The sequence below is a fragment of the Salarias fasciatus genome, chromosome 4, assembly GCF_902148845.1.
Source record: "Salarias fasciatus chromosome 4, fSalaFa1.1, whole genome shotgun sequence".
Classification (NCBI taxonomy): Eukaryota; Metazoa; Chordata; class Actinopteri; order Blenniiformes; family Blenniidae; genus Salarias; species Salarias fasciatus.
In genome coordinates this window covers 18,230,810-18,252,642 of record NC_043748.1, presented here as the reverse complement: position 1 = coordinate 18,252,642, position 21,833 = coordinate 18,230,810, and the positions used below count along the sequence as shown (strand labels likewise).

Genomic DNA, 21,833 nt, shown 5'->3' with positions numbered 1-21,833 from the left:
GTGAGATTTTAGATTCGACTCACGATGTGCTTATAGCTCTTCTCAAACAGGCTTTGAAATTTCACGGAGCGTCTCTTTATTGGAGTGTCAGTACAATTCCTGAGGTTACAAAACACGGCAGAATCAGCCATATGGATCTCACTTGGTTTATGCTTGATTTAATTCTGCATGTCCAACCAATATTCAGTGGAAGAAGATGAAGAAGATAAGGAAGTGACTGGATGAGTGTGTCTGTTTGAAATTCCAGTCATGTCACCCTTTAGTTTATGGTGCCACCTACTGTACAGCTACCTCTCTCTCTCTCTCTCTCTCTCTCTCTCTCTGTCTCTCTCTCCCTCTGTTAAAATGTAAACAGTTAACTCATGTATCAAAGGTTTCACAGTGTATCTCTTCCTATTTGCATTAGAATGATCTGTGTGTCATAAATTCACAACAGAAAACAAACCCTCCCAGTGGAAACCTCATGTATCACCTCCACCTTTCTGCGAGTTCATTCTGAGTTCACTAAATCTGACATGTTTGAGGAGGGAATAAACCTCCGCGGTATGACAATGATAAATCCATCAAACCTGTCAGATGAGAGCAGTGAACAGGCTTTTGTTTTTCAGCTCGGCAACAGCAGGGTCGAGCGTTGGGGATTGTACCAAATTGTGATGGCGCAAGAGCAAAAATCGAAGAGAGCAATTTTCTCTCCAGTCATCTGAGGTTTGAGCTGAATGTGGAAAAACAAAGAACAACTTTGAAAAGAGGAAATTTTCACTTGTGAGAGGAAGAGGAGGGTCTGGATGCCCCCACTCCAGAAAATTATTTTTTTTGGACGTTTTCTGTTTATTGACATTTGTTGGATTTGAGGAATAGATGGTGCATGAGTTCTACACTCAAATTAAACAGTGTTAAAGAAAATGGATTTTTTCCTCTTATCTGATCTCTGGATTTGACATCAACCTATCAAAGATGGGGCATAACTCCAGTGATGTATCGGGACTCTGTAAATTCTGTATTATAAAAGCAGTTTTACAAATTTTTGTAAGTTTAGGTTCAGTTTTATTGTCCAAAAACCTGATTTCTGAGGAATTCCAATGAGTTTCACATGAATAAATCATAAATTCGGTGATCAAAGGTTTTCATTTGAAACAAACAGGTGCATTCTGACAGTTCTGTTAAACCTGGAACCCCTCATTGAACCCCTGTTGTGGGCTTTCTTTGTTTTGACAGGACTTATGTAGTCATGGTGACGGTTTGGATAAACAAAATGGTGAACGTGTGGACTCCTGTACAGGAGAGGTCATAAATCAGGTGAGGCCTTGTGGCTTATTGTTGATATTAAAGAAAAAGATTATTGATAGTATACATGCTTCGGCACACACACACACACACACACACACACACACACACACACACACACACACACACACACACACACACACACACAGACAGAACAGAAACAGACACACACTCACACAGTGTTTTAGGGCTGATCCATGTTTAATAATTTACCGGGTCTTTCTCAGGCCGCAGTGGTGTTGATTACCGCCGCCTCTCCTCGGCTCTACATCCACTCCCATGCTGTTGGCCGTCATTTCTTCCGGAGGCGGTGGTGCACTTGCTGTATGATTCAAAACCTCTCACGGTTTGACAGACTGTTGCAGCACTCCGGATATAAACATGTCGGGGATGAACAGTGATCAGCTGCACCGTTCCACCTTAAGGATTTACTCGGTAAGTGCTTCACCTTCAGCTCAAATTAAACAAATTCGATTTTCCTTGAAGAAAATCCTCGAGAGGTTCAACCAGTTTTGTTGAAATATATTGAAGTTTTTTTTTCCCAGACCGTCAACAGGGGAAAGAAGCTCAGTGAAACTCTCAGATATAATATCTGCCAAGTAAACATGGTGTGAATTCACAATGTTGTTGCTGATTTAAGGAGTTTTCTGCACTTGATAGCAGCATAGATTTGAGTCTCGGGCTGTTTGTGCTCCAGAGTTGGCAGGGAGAATTCGGGATTATTAATACAGATTGAATTAAACATGACTCTTATTGATTCTCTTTTAAAAGTCTTTCAACATATAATTGCCTGTGTGTGTGTGTGTGTGTGTGTGTGTGTGTGTGTGTGTGTGTGTGTGTGTGTGTGTGTGTGTGTGTGTGTGTATTTGTACTTTTCAAACAGAGCATATTGGATGATTTCAACCCCAGCCTAAAGAAACTGGTCTTGCTTGGCAACAGCTATGTCCAAGCTTTCCGGGGTAAGTAAGCAAAGAAAGAGTTGTAAGAGCTCACCACTGTGTTTTTCAATCTATGCTTATTTTCTGCGACATTCACGAACCAATATCTTTATAAGTGCTGTAAACTAAACAAACCTGTAAGTATATCTCTTCCTGTTGAGCTGATTCCAAAGGTCATGTGCTTTGGGGAGATCCTGGTAGTGTTATAGTCTTTGTCACGGCCCTGTAACCAAGGCCTGCACTGGTTGTTATGACTACTTTGCCACCTGACAATCTTGTTTGATTTAATTTCACAGGTTGAGGTACAGTTTCTATCCAATAAGTCATTTCTGTGTGTGATGGTGTGCCTTCCTTCCGGTGCTAAAGTGAAGCTATGTTATTGGTTTCTGTTTTGTACAGGCGGTTCTATTCTCACTCCAGCTTTGAATTTGGTGTTGCTCTCCTTTGTCGAGGCAGCCAAGCATAGCAACTTGTTACAGAAGGAGAATTTCCACAGGAAAATTTAGCCCTAAAGGACATTTTTGGGAAAACGTGCACAAATACAGTCAGAAAACCACATGATGTGCACTCACGAAACAGACTTCACGTTCACTTGTCCTGGTGTGTATCCGGTCAGCAGGATTACTATCACACTGTCCTGCGTACAGGCAGTGACTGTCATTCTTCTAATTCTGTGCAATGTGTTGATGTAAAGGTCTTCAAAATAATGTTACAGGAGCAAAATCCAGCTTCGGAAAGAAGGCATTCGTCCGTCCGTGTTCTTCATCACTGTCTCCACTTTAAAGTTGCTGGGGCTAAAGCAGGGTACACCCTGGACCGATACGCGTTATAAAATCCTCCCATAACAACTCCTGATAGCATCAACACCCTGCACAGAGATAAAATATAGATTATGAGATGCCTCTCTGCCATCTGCAGCACTCTGTAATTGGCCGATGTGTGTCCAAGGTTGACACATAAAGTTATGACACCTTGATGAACTCCAGCCAAGACCAGGAACCAACACATTCGGAGTGTTTGTTCTTTTGATGCTGCATTTCCGTGTAAATGCCAAAGACCTATTGTGATCTACCGGCACACAGTTTCCTTTATTTAAATTCATTGGTCTCACAGCCCTGGGTAGTGTGTGTGTTTGTATTGCACTTCTAGTTCCAGCTCCACAGGACGTGTTTCCTTCACTAAAGCTCACTCAAGCCAAAGAGATGAGGATACTTCAGGGTTTAATGTTCCAGAGGCAACTAAAGCTCAAAGAGTTAACAGCAGTCAAACAGTGATTTGACACATTATGAGGAAAATAGCAGGGCCACGTGGCCATACAGCTCACAAGCTAAGTCCTTTCCTGATTCTGAATGATTAAGCAACATTATGCATATAAGGAAACTGTTGTAACACTGATTGCATAATTTCAAATTGTTAGATTTATGGCTTGGTTTGCAATTGCCTGCTCATAAAATGAAATGGAAAGTATCCAATAATTGCATCTGGTTTGTGTGTGTGTGTGTGTGTGTGTTTGTTTCAGCCCTTACTTTCGCAAGTGAGTCTTACTTCAGTGCACTTTCAAGGATCGGAGAGAAGGCCTTCCACACTGCGTCTTCCCGCCCTATCGGTAACCGTCTCGCTGCCAGTTTGCACTAAATTTCAACACAAATGTCAACAATGTTTCTCTGAGGCGTTTATGACCATTCAGAGCCGCATGGGGCAATATTCTCCACAGGGTGCAAAGTTTACCCTCAGACATCATTTTATTGCTCCCTTCACAATGAAACGCATTAACTCTGTGTGTGTGTGTGTGTGTGTGTGTGTGTGTGTGTGTGTGTGTGTGATTAGATCTCTTTTCTGTGTAAATATGTGAATAATACTCTAATGATTACACATTTTTTATTGATTCCACTGTGAAAGGCAAACTCAAACAGAGCAAAGGTTCCATTAATAAGACAGATGTCATTTTTCTTATGAATTTGAAGATCGTGGCCCGACTGAACTCACCACATCCTTATGATTCAAAGGTTAACGCCATTCCGGCATACGGCCAGCCGGCCTGAGTGTTTCTAGTTGCCAAGGTTTGTCAGATGGGTGTTGGATCTCATCAGGGAAAATGAATTATAGATGAGTACAGACACCGAGCCGTTCCCTGCTCACTTAACCCGACCGCTTAACGTCAGAGGTACGTCAGGTTAAACAGTTTGAGAAGTCTGCTCTTACTTTGTGATTTCCCACAGAGAAAGAGGCTTATGTTTTCTAAAAATGTGTTTCAGCACTGCGAATGGTCACAATTAAACAGGGATCTTTACCGGGTGGGAATTTTAAAACGGGCTTATTGATCTTACAGAGCAGCTATGATAATAATGATATTAATAACATGTGCTATATATCATAAGATTACCAGTGATAACAAGAAAAACTGTACTGGTAAACAAGGGTGGATCCAGGAATTTCCGGAAGAAGTGATCAGGGGGTCAGGGGTCACTGTGACATTAAAACTGCCATGAACGTCTCTCTGCATTATTAATTTCTAATATTTCAGTTTTTATCATGAAACACATCTATCCATATGATTCCCACTGTTCCTAATTCTAGGCATCATTGGTAAAACTATAACACTAAATTATATCAAGACATAGAACAGTATTCTAGTGAGGAATGCACAAACATTTCTCATTCTTGTTATATGAGGTTATTCAGGTTCTATTAGCAGCACATGAGCTTCACACAGAAACATTCTCCAGATCGTGTGCTTTGCATTTCAGTCACATAACTCTGTATCTGTTTCACCGAAAGACATTCACTTTGGACTGCTTTTGTGTTTTACTGCATCAGTGAGGATAATTACTATTCCCAAATTACACTCACACACACCAAAAAAAAAAAAAAAAAAAAATTTGAAGAATCTGTGACTCCTTATCCCACCAAACGAAGCTGCTGCTTGCGTGATTGGATTACAAAGGGCAAATGGAAGAAGCAGGTACTGTGTACAGCTGCCATAGTGGCTCTTTTGGGCCAAATAAACACAAAGTGGCCCAGAGGTCAAATTGGCTTTGCTTTTTGTCTGAACACATTTTAGAGGAGGCTTTTCACAGTGAAGCAGGAAAAAGCTCCTTGACTCAAATAAAGCTGGGAGAAGTCCAAACTGCCTCGACTGCAGCCAAATCCCCAATTGGAGGACGAGATGAAAGATGACTGCCAATACTGGGCTGGTTAGAGATCTGACACTAAACTGGATGTGTTATAGCAAACAGACAACCATTGGTGACTAAACCACTTAGTTTCCACTGCTATAGTAGACATAACTGTATTTACTGAGTGTGACAGTTTCCATACCATGTCACGAAAACATGGCGTATTTGTATTTTTGCAGGTGAAGTCCTCCTTCAGATTTGTGAGAACCAGCGCAGACTCACCACGGAACTGGATGGAGTGGTGAGTTCAGAGCTTCACTTCTCTCAAACTCACTTTTGCATTATTGTTTCACATCCCACTTCTAGTGGAAACAAGGCAGTGATTGCCGTCCGGGGCCACAAACAGCCCAATCTTATCTTGAGTGGGCCACACTGGTAAAATAGTGCCAAAATAGTGTTTCAATTAAAAATGGTCTTTGTTGTACTGAAGAGTATTTGTGATGATAAAGTCTATATTTTTGTAAAACTAAACAATTACAACCAAAAATTTCTACAATCAAGAGGTCGTTCATCCCCTCAGCAATCAGGCTGTATAACAGATGTGCCTGAGCCAAACCAAGTACAATCCGAGCACTTGTATTTATTGTACTGTTGTTATTTATTTGCATGTGGATGATCTGTGTGCTGCTGGACACCGGAATTTCTCCCTTGGGAGATTAATAAAGTTTTATCTATCTATCTATCTATCTATCTATCTACAATCGTAACAATAAGGCAATATTAAAGAGAACTTCTTTGGCAGAATAGTGAAATGTTCAAAAAACACAATTCAAAGTCTAAAATTTGGTGTTTAGTTTGCACTTTTTAGAATTTGCTTGGTGGCTTGGCGGCCCATATTACACCCGCCAGTGAGCTGGTTTTGGCCCACGGGCCTTATGTTTCATGGATTACTGCTACATCTTCAAAATGTAGTGATGTTCCTTTCCTCCTCAATAAACTACTAACAATAAACAACCAACTTGCAAAACAACTCCATAATTATTAATGTGCACATGGATGTGATATTGTAAAGTGGCCGAGACTCTCATGAACTCATGTTTGACTTCAGTGACAGTCATCGGGTGGAATCATCATCATTTAGCTGTGTAAGCCGGAGAGTTACCAGCTGGAAAATTCTCTTTTTCGAGTTGATTGCTTCCATCAGATGACAAAAACACACAGCAGTGCCAGTGGCTTCTGTTACCTTCAGCAGATACATGGTTGGCTGAACACAGAGAGCTATGTTAAATATCAACACTTTCCTAAACATCTGACTTCTGTCATTGGATATTCAGAGTGATATATAGTAAATTGTTCCTTCTTGAAAGCAGGAACTTTGCCACTCTTTGGTCACTGAAAATGCTGCTTGCTTCAGTTCCGCAGGTTTAATGTGGAGGTTCTTCAGGAGATGGAAAAAAACATTCAACTGGACGTAGGCTACATAGCGGTGAGTAATCCTAAATCGGCATATCGCGCATATTTTTTTATTTCTTCAATTTATTTATCAGATATTAACTTCAGATTATATTAAGACCAAAGAAGAAAGTTGGAATGAGTTTGGTAATTTATTCATGTGGTAATATAGCTTACCCTGTAGCTACATTCAATATGAGGCATTAGAGTTGAAGAAACTTTGTGGCTGGGAAATGTTTCCAGGAGCTCTGTAAAGAGGCGCCATATTGATTCTCTTACAGGGAAGTCGGGACCACTATGTGATGGAGGCCCAGAAACAGGTGGCGGCGATGCAGAGGCAGAGAAGAGCAAGCGGCCTGGTGAGTGTGATTCTTCCCCTCGCCTCCGTCTGAACCCAGGAGGGACGTTCAGCACTGTTGGATATGGGTGTGTCCTTGCACAGCATGCTGTATATATATGCTCTGTCAATTATGTGTATCCTCAGGAAGGTAGTGAGCATGTACAATTCCTCAGGGAGAGCCACGGAGAGGCTCTGAAGGAAGAGGAGCGGCGATACCGCTTTGTGGCTGAGAAGCACTGCGGCCTGATGCAGTCCTTCGCCCAACTCATGAATAAGGTATTTGCCTTACTTCAAGTAGCATTTGTAAATTCAATATTTTATAACTTGGTTTATTGACTGCATGCGCCTGATGGATCAGGTGTGGCCGAGGAGTCTCAGAAGGACAATGAAAAGAAAAGAACTGAAAAGAGAATCCATAATAATGTGAAAACATGATGAGACTTTATCTGTCCCAGGAGGAGAGGAGTTCACCTCTTTAACCACTGAGGTCAAACTTAATGCTGCAGCATTTGATGATTCAGACACGGAAACTGGCTCTTTTTGACCTCTGGAATCTAATTAATTGTTTCACATAAGTTATTTAGTAACTTGTGTTTAAAACTCATTCTGCTATTATTTTAGAAAATACCTTAAATGACGAGGAAACATTTAAATGTTAACTCCAAAAATGAATTATACTCTCTGCCTGAGTGTGACTTCCATTTCCTATTACTAAGTGATTTGCAAGCGCAGTTGAAAAACATCAATTTGAAATGGATATTACAGCAAACTTTTTTTGTCTAATTGTGCCTTCATGGGTTGTGAAGCATTTAAAGTGCAGCTGCTTCCCCCCCCACAAACCGCAGTGTGAATAGTGATGAAGTTATTATCCACATTTTACTGCCTGAGCAGCAGACAAATGATCCACACGGTCGTCGTCATCATCAGATGAAACAGTAATAAGCCTAAAGGAGAAATCTGTACAAGCCAAGCCCCATGAAACTCTACATCAAACACAAGGTGTTGTTATCGTGCAGGTAAACGTCACACTGGTGAAATCATCATACCTCCCAGTCTGATAAAGGTCAGATGCATTTTTCTCGCTTGGTGTTCAAACCTTTCCAAATCCCTGGTTAATATGGAGCCTACGACAATGATTAAAAAAAAAAAAAAAGTCACATAAGTCAAAATTGAAATGAATTGTCAAAATGAAAACTCCGTCTCCTCCATGCAGATACATTCGTGTGAACGAGTCTCTTCTTTTTCTGCCAAATGAGTGTTACCATAAGCTGCAACAGCATAAGCTGCTAACTGTGTTAATCCTCACTTACTGATGGGGCAAAATGCGTTCATACAGTGTGCGTGTGTGTGTGTGTGTGTTGTGTGGCAGACAGGAGGAACTCTCCAGCATAAGGCTGAGGGCTGGATGGAGGAGACCGGCGCCACCAGACAAGTCGAGGTCCGGCGACCCGCTGCTCCGGACAACGCCGTGAGTGGAGAGAGAGGAAATATCAGCGACTCACTAAGAAAATGAGTCGTTTGAAAGTTAGACAACTATGAAAGTATACCGCCGGTGTGAGGCCTTATCTCATCTTTTTGGGGACAAATTGCTTTCAACTATGCTTTAGGGAATTGTGTTGAGAAGCTGAAAGCCAGTTTCAACTTTAACAATCTTGTTTTAAACTTCCTGAAAAGGGCTGAATTCATGGAGTAAATCTTGACTGGGGAAGCAGTTTGTGATGCGGCTGAGTGCTTTCTGGACTGAAATGAATCATAGCAGCCCAGAAGCACTGCAGAGAGTGTGTACTATTGTGATAACCAGTGACTGCACTGACATTTTTGTTGCTAGAGCGCCCTCTGGTGGTTTCATACGGGTTTTATTTGAGCCCACCAGTATAAATCACACCTCTGGCTTTCAGAGGATTAAACTTGAATTTGAAATTGAAGCAAAAGACTTTATAGATTTAAGATAGAAAGGAAAAATAGATTTACGAAAAATATATCTGAGAATATGAGCTATATATAATCCAAATCCATGCAATATATTCAATGCCTTTTCATCTCTTTCCAGAAGACTCCAGATAATTCATCAATGGACACCATATGGTTAATTATATGAAAACTGCAATTACTATTCACGTAAACAAGAAAGTTTCCCCTGGAGTAAACCTGCCAGTCTGCTCCCTTATTGGAAGGCGGCAAGCTGATGAACTCCACAGATCCCTCACTCTTTTGTAATAACCGTCAGAGGATTAACATGGATTGGGTGTTTGTTTTGATTCGACGTGGGGTTTATACTTGTCTATATCAGCCAGAGGCCCGTGAGACAGCTGAGGCTGATATATGAGTTTGTGCAGTCAGGTTTAATCTACAGATTTATAAATGATGCACGATCAAACGCTTGCAGAAGTGCGATGGGTGTAAGTCAGATCTGAACGTTTCACAGCTGGTTCACACTCAGGCCTTTAGTTTACTCTCATCAGGCAGGCCTGCAGTGGGAGAATGACAAAGTATGAATTCTCAGGGAAAACACGGATGCATACAGTGAACTGAGATATTGTCATCATACTCTGAATATAACTGGCAGAAGTGGCTTGATTCTTGTACTTCATGTGGCCTTCATTAAAAAATTAATTTGCACCAAGACTTTTCCTACTCTGAGGCAGCCGAGATTAAATTTCCACATCTTAAAAAATCACATTAAAGTCCTCTCTGGAATCTGCTGCAGCCTCCGGAGATTGGAGCGGTGATCAGCAGCCGCTGCAGGAGGCATCCAAAAAAGCTTCAAGGAAAAAGACCTTATTACACGTTAGTGAGGACAGGAGACGTTGTGGTGATCAGTGCTGTCATCTCAGAGCGGAGAGATCACACAAGCTTACTAACCACTGCCCAACTGTGATTAGAATCACTCTGAGACTGACATTTTTTACAAACTGTTATTTGCATGAATTCACTTAAGGCAGCAACAAGAAAATCATTTTTTTTTAAAAGTTTTAGTGTCTCACAGTGACCCTTAATTTAAAGATGCAGCTGCAAAAAATTAAGGCAAAGTTGTCCCATGGGTTATAATCCACTCTCAACAGCTATAATCCCAACGATGCTGCAGTTTAAGATTAATGCATAATTATATGCTTGACTGTATACCGTTTGCATTTTGCAAATTCCTCCTTGCACCTTCTCTCTCACCCTGCTGTGAGATTACAGTGATAGTTTACATGCCTGTGTAACGTGTCTGCAGGCGCTTAGGAGACAGAGCAGAGAGGAGCCGCTCGGCAAGATCCCATCGAGAGGTCAGTGGTTTACGTACTACAGCTAATGCATGTTTTATGAAATAAGATATTAGTTCTCTCACCGCATGCTTAGCCGCAAAATTAAATCTGCAAACAGACCACAGAAGTGTTTTACTTGATTAAATGGTGTGATGAGTATTCATGACACACCGTGCTTCTATACCTGCCTTCTTTATATCATTCTTCAAGATTTGCTTCCTCTGTTAGTTTTCTTAATATTACAGATCACATCGCTTTTACTTTTACCTGCTTATGTAAAAAAGACAGAAGTAACTAACTGATTTAGTGTTTAGGCTTTTGTCCACTGATCCACTGCATACTGCAGCTTTTTTGTGTATTTCTACATAAGTGTGTTTCCACCAAAGAGAAAAATAATGTCCAATGAACTTATAAATTCTGAATATCAGGGCCCCATTAGTACATTGGTCTTCAAAGCAGGTTTCTCATCCCACAAACCATCTTCTCTCAGTATCTTGGTTGCTGTTTCAGCCCCGTCCCCACAGGGGAGCATCCGCTCCCCAGCAGGCTCACTGGCAGGCGGCGGCGGCGGCGGCGGTGGAAGATCCATGAGGGCCAAGGTGGCCCACCAGCCCTCCAGCTCCAACCCCACCCTGCTGCCCTTCGCCCGGGGACAGATCATCACCGTGATGGTTCAGCAGCACAAGAACGGCTGGCTGTACGGACGCCTGGAAAACGGCTCGCGGTGAGAGATGTTTGACCTTTCATTTCCCCCTGTTGATCATTTTGGATTACTCCCTCATTTCTTGCAAATGAACAATGACGGACTAATCACATCACAGACAAAGGGATTTGCAGCTTCTAAGCTATGAAATATGCAGATTTAATGAGTTTCCATGACATTTTTATTTTACATAAATGTCACTAATTCAATGCTTTAAATATTTTGGTAAATATTTCTTTAAAAATGTTTTAAGTGCAATACCAATAAAAAGAAATTGGTGAAAGTTAAATCTTTGAGATTAAATTTGCATTACTGAAATTATCAATTCAAAACAGATCGAATAAAATAAGATGAAACTCATTGTGAAGGTGCAACAGTTGTAAACAGACTGATAAAATTTAAATTAAAGACCTTTTCATTTCAATAAATTATTAGCTTCTCTAAGATATAAATCAGGAATCTGCTCAATTGAAAGATAAATCTTGTTGCCTTCCTAAATCAAAAGGTTTGAATCATGATTCAAACTGTGAAGTACCATATTGTTACTGTTACTCCTCAGTGTGCAGTTTGAGTGGAGAAGAGTGAAGTCCCCAGAGCCTGGGTTCTTCAGCTCTAAAGTGACAAATACAAGTATTCAGCTCAACAGTGACACTAAAGTCACAACTGGCCTCTTCTCACAGCATCTGGAGGGAAAGGAGAAATCTCCTCAAACTCTTCCTCGCAGTCCTTTTATCTCTGTGCTCCTCATTAACCGACCAATCAGGTGGAGCTCTGTGTTCAGCTCACAGGTGAACTCAATCTCCTTCCAATGGAGCTGCAACATTCAATTACACGTTTTCTGTCTCATACTGAATAAACCTGATTACATTTTTGTGCATGCCCAAAAAAGTACCATTTGAAAAGCAATGCAAGAAACTTCAAAACTCCTATTTAAATAAACTTATTGACATTGATGTGATGGTGAGAGGACTGTACTCCTTACTTTCACCTAAATAACATTTATCCAACGGAAAACTATCATGAAGGAGTGGAGATAGATGACTCCATGACACACACTTTGATGTGACCTATGGTTTTATACCTTTACGTGGTGTGAATGTACTTAAATAATGTTTGACTTTCCTTACTTAATCACATTGTTGTACTGTATTTGCAGTTCACAATAAAGTTGGACAAAATGACAACAAAAAAATCATTTTAAAATGTCTCAAAATGGGGATGAAATATCACACAATGTGTTAAAAATATTCCAAATCCTGTGACAAGTGCAATAAAATGGGGTAACAAAGTCCTCTGAATATGACTTACAAGATAAGTTGGTTTTGTTTGAACATAATCAGTCATGTAATGTGTCAGATTATTATTTTGGAGAAAAACAGGAGGTTTAGGTGTTATATTAATTCATTGCTGTCTTCACTCCCTCCCTCCTCTGTGGTTGCAGCCAGGGCTGGTTTCCAGCCTCATACGTGGAAGGAGTGCCTGATGCCCCGGGGTCACCCAGCTTCAGGTGAGAATCACATATAATCTGAATAACTCACTGAAATAACTCTCTGCCACATTCGATGCAGGCTGTTGCAGAGATGTAATGAAGTTAGCTCCTCCGTATCCACAGTGCAATCTTGCATCTTCAATATTCAAACCTATTAAGAATGATTGAAGGAATAAATCAGAGACTGAACCGTCTGCATTGTGCTGTTATTGACCCATAAGTGTGGAGTAGAGAGCGCAGGGCGGCTCTGCCCCGGGCTGTCCTTATTGTTTTTAGGGCGAATGTTCTGAAAGAGGGTCAGCAATGCAACGTAGACCTGGAGTAATAACGTGAACTGTTTCAGATATTTGGGTGACCGATTGCTGTGAGGGAAAGCAAAAAAACTGTTCAAGTAAAACTTTGTCGGTCATGTGATGAATGTAAAGTAGCTGTGGTGCCGGATTTGTGTTACAAAGAAATAAGTAGGAGGATGAATTATTTTGAAATGAGGAGACAGAATATTCTGATTTTTTGTGTTATACTATGTTTCAGTCACTCCAACATCCGAAGCAGCATCGGCAGCAACATGACCAACTTTAACCCACAAAGAATGAGCAGCTATGGTTCTGCTAATGCCTCTGCCCCGAATCCTGCCCCGGCCCCTGCCCCGGCTCCTGCCCCGGCCCCTGCCCCGGCTCCGCCCCCTCCACCTCCACCCCAGTCCTACTCTTCAAATGAAAAATCTGAGGTGCAACGAGACACACAGGCTTCTGAGAGAAGGACTGAAAACAAGGTAGGAGTGTCATCACACCATCAGTCATGGTGTCTGTCGTCTTTTAAAGCGATACTTCAACATTTTGGCAAATTGGCCCATTTAGCGCAATTCCTTAGTCATTTCGAACAGCATACTTACTTTTTTTGTGAGGGCGAGCTGTTGTTTATCCAGAGGTGAGTCAAGGAGGTTTTCGGGATGGACACAATGGAAGTGGGCAGTATTTTTGGTTCCCCTCGTCAAACTCATCAAATACAAAATCCAACAACCCCCAAACACTTTGGTGGACTCGTTATAATCCGCACATTCACTACGCTGTGAAATATTAATGCAAAATCACCAGATTGAGTTGTTTTTGCGAAGATTGCTAAAACGGAACTACTTACTAAATATGGCGTCTGGGCGTAGTGATTTCAAAAGAAAAAGTAGTTCCCAGGATTTGCTTCAGTGTCGTAACGCTACAATATTATTTGTTGGTGTTCCACAGCGTAGTGAATGTGTGGATTATAACGTGTCCACCAAAGTGTTTTGGGGTTGTTGGATTTTGTATTTGATGAGTTTGATGAGGGGAAGCAAAAATACCATCCACTTCCATTGTGTCCGTCCCGAAAACCTTCCCCGACTCACCTCTGAATAAACAACAGCTCGCCCTCACAAAAAAGTAAGTATGCTGTTCGAAATGACTAAGGAATTGCGCTAAATGGGCCAATTTGCCAAAATGTTGAAGTATCCCTTTAAGAAATGTTGTATCTGTGTATGATGGACGTGATCACACTGTGAACTGTGATAAAACTCCACAAGATAAGATCGCACTTCTCAATGGGACACAGCATCTTGTAGAAGAAGCTTTGTTTTACCTTCATATTGCGCTCTTACACAGCTCCTGTGTGCACATAAAGCCAGCATTGTGTAAAATGTGTAGCAGATCTACAATTACTTATAAAAATATGAAAAAATATTTGTTTATATTACAGTTAAGAAGCCCAACTCCCCAAAACCTGATTTTGTTGAACTCCCAGTAGAAAAAAAATAATGTTTTTCCTGAGTTATTTACAAAGCACTGCATTAATTATTCATCATTTTTGTGCCATAAGTTTGAACATAGCCTCATTCCAACGTGGTATTTGACTAATGATGACACACATTCCTCAGATTTATCGGCATTCAAACTGTTTTCTTGAATAATTTAACAAATACTGTGATCTGAGGTATCACACCTAACTGAAGGTGAGTGAATACGAGAGCGTTGAAGAAGACGAAGATGTGAAAAACACAGATCGCTGAAAGTGCAGCATCTTTCCAGCAGGGGCAGTGTGGGAGGGTGCTGTTCTCCATGACACCCCACCCATCCTTCTGGTGGATGCAGGGAGGAAGCTCCAGCTGCTGATGCCATGGAATAGGTTGTGTGCATGTGTGTGTGTGTGTGTGTGTGTGTGTGTGTGTGTGTGTGTGTGTGTGTGTGTGTACTTCTCCTTATAAGACTTTTGTGAATGCTGCACTTTGTGTGGGAAACCGATAGACTTAATACCCAACTGTGACCTTATAGGTCTGATGTATAGAGGGAGTGCTGACAGTATATTTTCTCTGCGGTGCTTTTCAAGCACATCAGTAGGTGCTTTGAATGGCATTAGTGGCTCTCAGGAACATGCAGGGACATTTTTTTGCAGGGGAGAGCTTAAGATTAAACAGAAAAAGTGCAGTTTATATTCGATTAAAAGGCTGCATTTGTCAAAAATCAGAGGACACGAGGTAAAAAGTAACATTTTTTGTGATGTTGAAAGTAAAATTGGTTTAATCCGATTATTCTTTATGAATATTCATATTCTCAATGATACAATCAACAAAGCAAGTCGAATTTCTTTACTGTATATGTACTTGTCTGTGTTCAGTTGTTTCTTCTTTTTTTTGAATTGATATTGCAAAAATATTATTTTGCAATGTGTCGATGAACATGCTGTGAAATGTGTGTATGTGTGTGTGTGTTGTTGCTTTGCCTACTTTGTGGGGTCTGTAACCTACATTAGTAAGGACTGATGTAATTCACAGGAGCCAAAATGTCAGACACCTCAATATCCGGTCGGATTCAATTAGACTACATTTGATATTCTGTAATTAATCCAACTGTGGAGAAATTCCAGATGTTGCAGGAGTTAATCGGTGAAGAATCTATCTGAATGGAAGTGAAAAGATTGCTGTATATCTGCCAACAAACAGTAAGATGCAAATACCTGCACTAAATAGAAAAAAGGAAAAAAGTATGGAAGATGTTATTTTGACTTAGAATATTTCTGTTGTTGTTTTGTTCCTTATTGTAGCATTGAATGAATAAAGTCATTCATTCATTCCAGATTGGATGGAATGATGTGTTTAGGACACCTGCTGTGGCCATGACACCTTTTAAACTAAATTTAAACCTGATCCCAAGCCAGCTGAAACCTCATATCAAGATAAAAATAGTTTTAATAACCCCAGAGGGATTTTTAATAAAGGTGTTCAGTGCAAAGTGGAATAGTTAAAAATAAAAAGATTTTCTTCCTGTGAACACTCAGCAGCCTCAGTTTAGAGTGTCACAGTCAGATTGAGGTTTGTTTTCAGGGAAAACCTGAAACCATGTCATGGCGGAGGGAATATGTCAATGAGTGGACCCCACAAGTAATGCTGGATCTTGTGTTTGTGGTTTGCAGTGGTCTGATGATCGTTACTGAGCTGCTTGTGTGTGAACCGACTGAAAGGGTCAAAGGCTGAACCCTGAACTGCCTCTTTCAGTGCCACCGTCTACACTCAGTGAATCAGACTGATTTTCTCTAATCTATCCTGCATTTCCATTTTCTTCTCTCATAGCGGTCAGAACCGCCACAGGGACGACCGGAGCTCTTCCCCAGGTAAGAACATTGTAGCTTTGAAAGTGGAGACGGGGCTTTAAAACGACGGCCACTCATGTCCTCTGGCAGATTATAGGTTTTGAAGTATATCATGAAACCATTAAATCCCAGAACAAAAAAAAAAAAAAAAAAAAGCGGTCCATGAGTCCATGATGGCTTTTCTTCCATTAGAGTTTGAAGTGCAGTCTAGTCCTGAATCCATTTCAGTTATGGGCGTTTGGGAAGCGTGACTATCGCTGGCACTTCAGGTGAATAGTTTGCTGGATGGTGTTTGTACAGTTTGAAATGTGCTGCTCATTTCTCTTCAGCTCTAAGCTTCATAACCCATTACTGCCACTCTCCAATTCTTTTTTATTTTCCATCGGGTCCTTTTCTGATATTGGCTTTTCAACTTTATCGCCCTTTCTTTTTCTTCTTCCTACATTTATTCCCTTCCCCACCCCCCTCTCCTTACCTTGGCATATTCTACAGGGGCACGAATCCATTCGCTACAGTGAAGCTGAAACCCACCAAGACCGACGACAGATCGGCTCCAGTTCTGTTTCGCAGATGACGCCTTATAGTCGGCCGCATTGCTCTGACCTGGGCAATACAAACTGCCGGAAGATGACTGAATGAAGCCTCAAACGGACGTCTTTCAGTCATCTGATTATGTTAAATGCCTTCCAGTTATATAGAAATGCATACACAGCAGCGTGAGGGAAAAATGTACAGTAGAAATTCAGGGATTGTGTATATTAAAATCTCACTAAAACACCTTCTCCGTTTAATTTATTAAGTAGTGAAAATGAATGACTGCTCAATAAACTCTTTTTTATGATACTAATCAATATGTGCATCCACTATGGCAGGTCTTCAATGGTCATGTCATATCGATAATTCAAAAACACTGAATGTTTTTCCACCAAGAAATGAAAAGCGAGTGATTTTGATCTGTTGGAAAATGAATGACTACTTTCTGTGAAATGTATCTGATGTATAGCTACTATTATAAATTAGTGATTAATCATCATTTATGTAGGATGTATCTTTTATATCTCAGGGGCAGATGTTTGAAGCCATACCGCCAATTCTGATAATCGTTTTTGAATGTTTTTATATTGCAATCTGACCATTTCCTGCTAATTACATTGCACATGTACTTTGTTCAAAGGTTGTCTCATATGAAATCATAGTTTGACCATAGCCAGATATGATAATGTCTTATAAAATTGAGTCATTTGTCTGAGAAATGTAATAAATGGTGCAATAAATTAGTGGAATACGCTTCTGCTTTTTTTTAATCCTCCTAATATTGCTTTTATCAAAGGTTCGCCTGAGATTATGCGTCTCTAACTCACTGTTTTATGTATTTATGAGTGATCAAGGCTCCTGTAGTTCATTTTCAGCATTTGAATGTAGCACTCAATGTTCATACTTATCGTTTCTTTCTTGTGAGTGAAACTGACCTTTACTGTGTTGAAAGCAGACGTCTGAGCTGCAGCGAAGCCTCTGAACTCCAAATCTGCCTTCATTTGCTCAGGCAGTAAAATGTCCTACTAAAAGGAGATCAAGATTCCTGCGCAGCCTGTTTGGGTCCTCCGCTGGGTATACTTAACCCAAATTGAACCTCGGTGCGAATCCACTTCTGCTAATGGCTTGACAGGTTCTCCAACTCGCGGTGCAGTTCTGAGTAAAGACTCTTTGGCTAATGAAATAACGTGTCCGTCCTCCTTCCTCTCTTACAGTGAATGTTCACACACGATATAGTCTGCTACACTTATTGTCACCAAAACAGCAGAATAATAAAAGACGACCCGGGGCTAATTTTACGCCTCTCCCTCATTGAGAAAAGTTTTTCGAGTACACCTCTTCAAACACGACGGAGCTTGTGATGATGCGCTTCAGTTAATCTGCTCTGGTTAAAAGGAAAAATCGAGAGTGAAGCAGAAGGAGGCAGACAGAGAGAGGGACAGCCGGATTAACCGTGTAAAATCAGATAAGAGCCACATCAAAGAAAGGCATTAACAGGAAAGTCTCAGTGATTCAGGCGACGCCGGGCTTTTGTTGTTTTTTCAGTTTTATTTAATTCTTTCACAGCTTGACTTCTTTCTTCTTTTGGTGTGTTTTACAACAGCTCATTACCAGAGGAGAGATGGATGGATGGATGGACGGAGGAGGTGATGGTGTGAGGGAGGATAGAGGGGTCCATTAAGGGCACAGAGCCAGAGGTGACTTTAACAGAGACGAGGGGGGGAAACGGAAAAGAGAACATAGTAGAGATGCAGAGGGAGAAGAAGTACCGGCGAGGGAAAGATAAGAAGGAGGGCGAAGTTCGAGATACAGAGGGAAATGAGATCCTTTCTCCAATAACCTGTTTTTGTTTGTACATCTATCTTATGGTTTAAAATGTGAGCTTTGTTCCTGCAGGCATGTTATGAATCTATACATAAAGAGAAACCAAAAGAATCTGTATAAAAAGGATCAAATAAATAGGGGTGGGGGGTGGAGATGGACGAGGAGGGGAAAGGTTGAGAAGAAGAGTCGCAGTAGAATCAGCTTTAGTCTCATAAGAGGGGGGGCAGGAGGTGAGTCGGGGTGTGAGGGGTCGGGGGGGCGTGGGGAGCAGGTGAAGAGGGGAGGCAGGTGTCGGGATGTCGTGTGGGTTAGGAGGCGATGTTTCATTGCAATAAGTGACTATTTTATTCTTTCACGAGGGCGGCAAATTCTGCAAGAGAACAAGAAGAAAAAAGCAAAGAGACGTCAGAAGGTTTGAGTCACTTTCTCTTCCTCTACAGATGAACTGAGGTCAACGCCGATAACGCTGAGTCACTTCAGAGCACAAATAGCAAATCGAATACCTAAAACAAGACTGGGCTGAAGCTGCGACAGGGCCGAGACTCTCTGAGTGAAAACTGAGACACGTGTGGTTTGCTCTAATGGATGAGCCTCTGGTGCTGACTGAACAGCGTCAAAACACACCGTGCAGAACACTCCTTCAAAGGGAGGCCGATACGATATGAGGAAGCCGGTCATGGTGGGGGGGATTCTCACTGAAGTGTGTGGGTATTGGCTGCTGTTTGAATATATAGGTTAGAGAAATAGAAAGGTGAAAGGTTTTAATTTTGAAGTCTCTGTTGACTGCAACTATCAGACGCTGAAGAATCATCGTACAGCCTATTACGTGATTTGTCTTCATTAGTTCAGCCTTTATTACAGCAGTATGTCTTCTAGTGTGAACTGGCAGGTTCTAAAACTTGTACCGATTCCCTTTCTAATACACATGAATGCCGACTCAAAGGCCAGACATTCAAGAAATAACACTATTCAGAAGTCAGACACTGAAGTTTCTGACCCTTTTTCATAAGTTTGCACTCAGTCCTTTAAGCCCTTTAAGCCTGAGTGCTGCTCGAAGTTCTATCACCACAGTATATCCATCTGACAAGTCCGTTGACTCAGAGACCCTTTCAATCTACATCAACTTGTTAAGATTTTCTTTTTTTTTTTTTGTCAATGTTAACATCTTCATGTAACTAATCAGTGATTAATAATAATCAATTGTTGTGTTCCTGTGTGACCTTGTGTGACTCCCGCTAATGGAATCGGCCGTTTGGTGTTTACCGTCCACTCCGATCTTGCCGTCTCCATCCTTGTCGGCTGCTTTTAAAAATGCTTTGGTTTCTTTGTCTGTCAGGTCCCTGCCATCTTTGGCGAAACCCTTCAGCACGTATCTAACCAGAGGAAACAAAGTAGTTTAGAAATGTGCCACAGAGAGGTTTTTGCTTTGTGTGAATCATTGTTCTGAGTGTGACGCTTTGTGTTTTGTGTGCGTCAGAGAGAGTTTGCCTCACTTGAGCTCTTCCTCCTCTATGTAGCCGCTGTTGTCGGCATCCAGCACCGTGAAGATCTTCTTCACATCGTCGTTGGACTTGGACTTCAGACCCACCATCTCAAAAAACTTCTTATGGTCAAAACTGTCAGGAGCTGCAAACAAACATTTTGTCAATCCTTAAAAAGGAAGTCTTTTCACCATGTTACGATTAAATCCAACACATTTCTGACTCTGCACACCTGCTTCTGTCTATTCCAAGATATCCTAACCTTTTTCACTCTGTAAACAAATGAAGGTGAAGTTTATTGCTCCATTTTTCCTGCAATCACTCGCTGTCCTGCACTTGTTTTGTTCTGCCTTTTTCATTTACAGGCGGCGACACTTTGATTAGCCTTTGTTTGATGAGAAGCTAATTTAGTAGATCATTGTTTGAAAGTGTAAATATTCATTCATTTGTAATCTGTCCTTTTTAAAAATCAATTTCTTTCTTTGTACACTGCTATTTTTCATAACGAGGGCAGGAGATTCACCACTAAAAGTACTGATTATCAGTATTAAATCAATTTTCTTACTTTTTGAATATGAAAAATTGGTCTTGTATAGAGTTCCAATCCCAAACGTTAGTGGCTCAATCTCCAATGATCTATGTTTCAAAGTGTCCTTGAACAAGACATCAAACCCCTTGTAGCCCTCAATGACCTATGAATGGATGAAAAGCACTTCAAGACCACGCTACATGAGTAAAGTTGTAGTTTTATCAGTGCCATTGCCTTGATCTCTTTCCTCATACTTGCTGCCGTGTATTTCATCGCAGATCATCTGCAGAATGACGCATGTTCGCCACTTGCGTCAACATGGAACTTTTGATTGTGCCATTCTGCGTACAAACGGGTGAACAGCTTGGGTCTGAAAACGCGTCAGACGACTCATGTGAACAGAACACATGAGTTGACTATGAGGTCCAATCTGCCCAACAGAAGTGGGTAAAACTGTGTTTGTGTTTGTTAACAATGAGGTAAAATTACACTGAAAGATAACAAATTGGCAATGTCCAGTATCAATTTGCTTTGGGATTCTGTGTGTGACTCAGCGACGACGAGGCTTTTGAAAGCTGTTCGCTCTCATTCGAGCCGCTAACCAGCTCTTTCTCCATAGTGGCGGCGGCTAATATAATAAGATTCATGAGTACAGCGGTATTGTGCGCGGTGTACCATCCCAAATGGACAAAACATCCAATTCCAAATGTAATTTTTGTAGGTTTTATGAATTATGTATGCTTTTTAAATTCATTGTGTGCCTCGGCTGTAAAACCAGACCTCGGTAATATGAGGGGGAAACAGCTTTGATTCTCAGCAGCTTTCAGTCACCTTGAAAATGGATTTTCTTCTTTCTAGTTTATTTCTGGTTTCTATTCTCCAGTGAGTTCCTGTTGACATCTGGCTCTACTGGAACTCCAGTTCAGTCCAATGTAGTCAAGGTCTGTTTTTTCTTTTTTTTGTAGGTGTTTTTGGACGAGATGTACAGTCACATCTCCCATTATCAATCTTATTCTATTGAAAGAAATTATTCAGTTCAAAACCTTGACGATTTCAGTGATTCCTGAGATGATTATGATCTATTTTCAATAAATAATGAAACCAATGGCTTTTTGGTGCTAAAAGTTAGCCTTTATTTGGGAGATTGAATGGTTTATTTTCTATTGCTGCTATGTTTCCACCTAAAGAATACGACTTGCCCGTTGAAGTAATTACTGACACTGTGATCCACACAGTTTTATAACTTTATATAGGTATATTTCTGAATAAATAATTGGAAATTG

General features: G+C 40.9%; 2 protein-coding genes across 2 annotated transcripts in view; one reads left to right on the top strand and one right to left on the bottom strand.

The window, feature by feature from the left end:
• Window positions 1–1,665: 1,665 nt before the first annotated feature.
• Window positions 1,666–16,756, top strand: baiap2l2a (BAR/IMD domain containing adaptor protein 2 like 2a). Its single transcript, XM_030089315.1, has 14 exons — window positions 1,666–1,719; window positions 2,168–2,243; window positions 3,742–3,828; window positions 5,578–5,639; window positions 6,753–6,824; window positions 7,072–7,149; window positions 7,275–7,406; window positions 8,500–8,598; window positions 10,348–10,399; window positions 10,889–11,102; window positions 12,523–12,588; window positions 13,102–13,342; window positions 16,163–16,203; window positions 16,675–16,756. The coding sequence occupies exons 1-14, from the start codon at window positions 1,666–1,668 to the stop codon at window positions 16,754–16,756; spliced, it is 1,356 nt and encodes a 451-aa protein (XP_029945175.1).
• Window positions 16,757–18,245: 1,489 nt separating this feature from the next.
• pvalb6 (parvalbumin 6) overlaps window positions 18,246–21,833 on the bottom strand; it is a 53,513-nt gene continuing 49,925 nt past the window's right edge. The window contains exons 3-5 of the mRNA XM_030090069.1: window positions 20,034–20,166; window positions 19,804–19,913; window positions 18,246–18,910 (exon numbers count right to left, since the gene is read on the bottom strand). Of these exons, the coding sequence (XP_029945929.1) occupies window positions 18,885–18,910; window positions 19,804–19,913; window positions 20,034–20,166 (269 nt within the window). The 3' untranslated portion in view covers window positions 18,246–18,884. The remainder of the gene's footprint in view (window positions 18,911–19,803; window positions 19,914–20,033; window positions 20,167–21,833) is intronic.

Coding starts and splice junctions, on each gene's coding strand:
- baiap2l2a (XM_030089315.1), top strand. CDS start 1,666: ATGTCGGGGATGAACAGTGATCAGCTGCACCGTTCCACCTTAAGGATT. Junction 1,720..2,167: donor CCACCTTAAGGATTTACTCG/GTAAGTGCTTCA, acceptor CTTTTCAAACAG/AGCATATTGGATGATTTCAA. Junction 12,589..13,101: donor CCGGGGTCACCCAGCTTCAG/GTGAGAATCACA, acceptor ACTATGTTTCAG/TCACTCCAACATCCGAAGCA.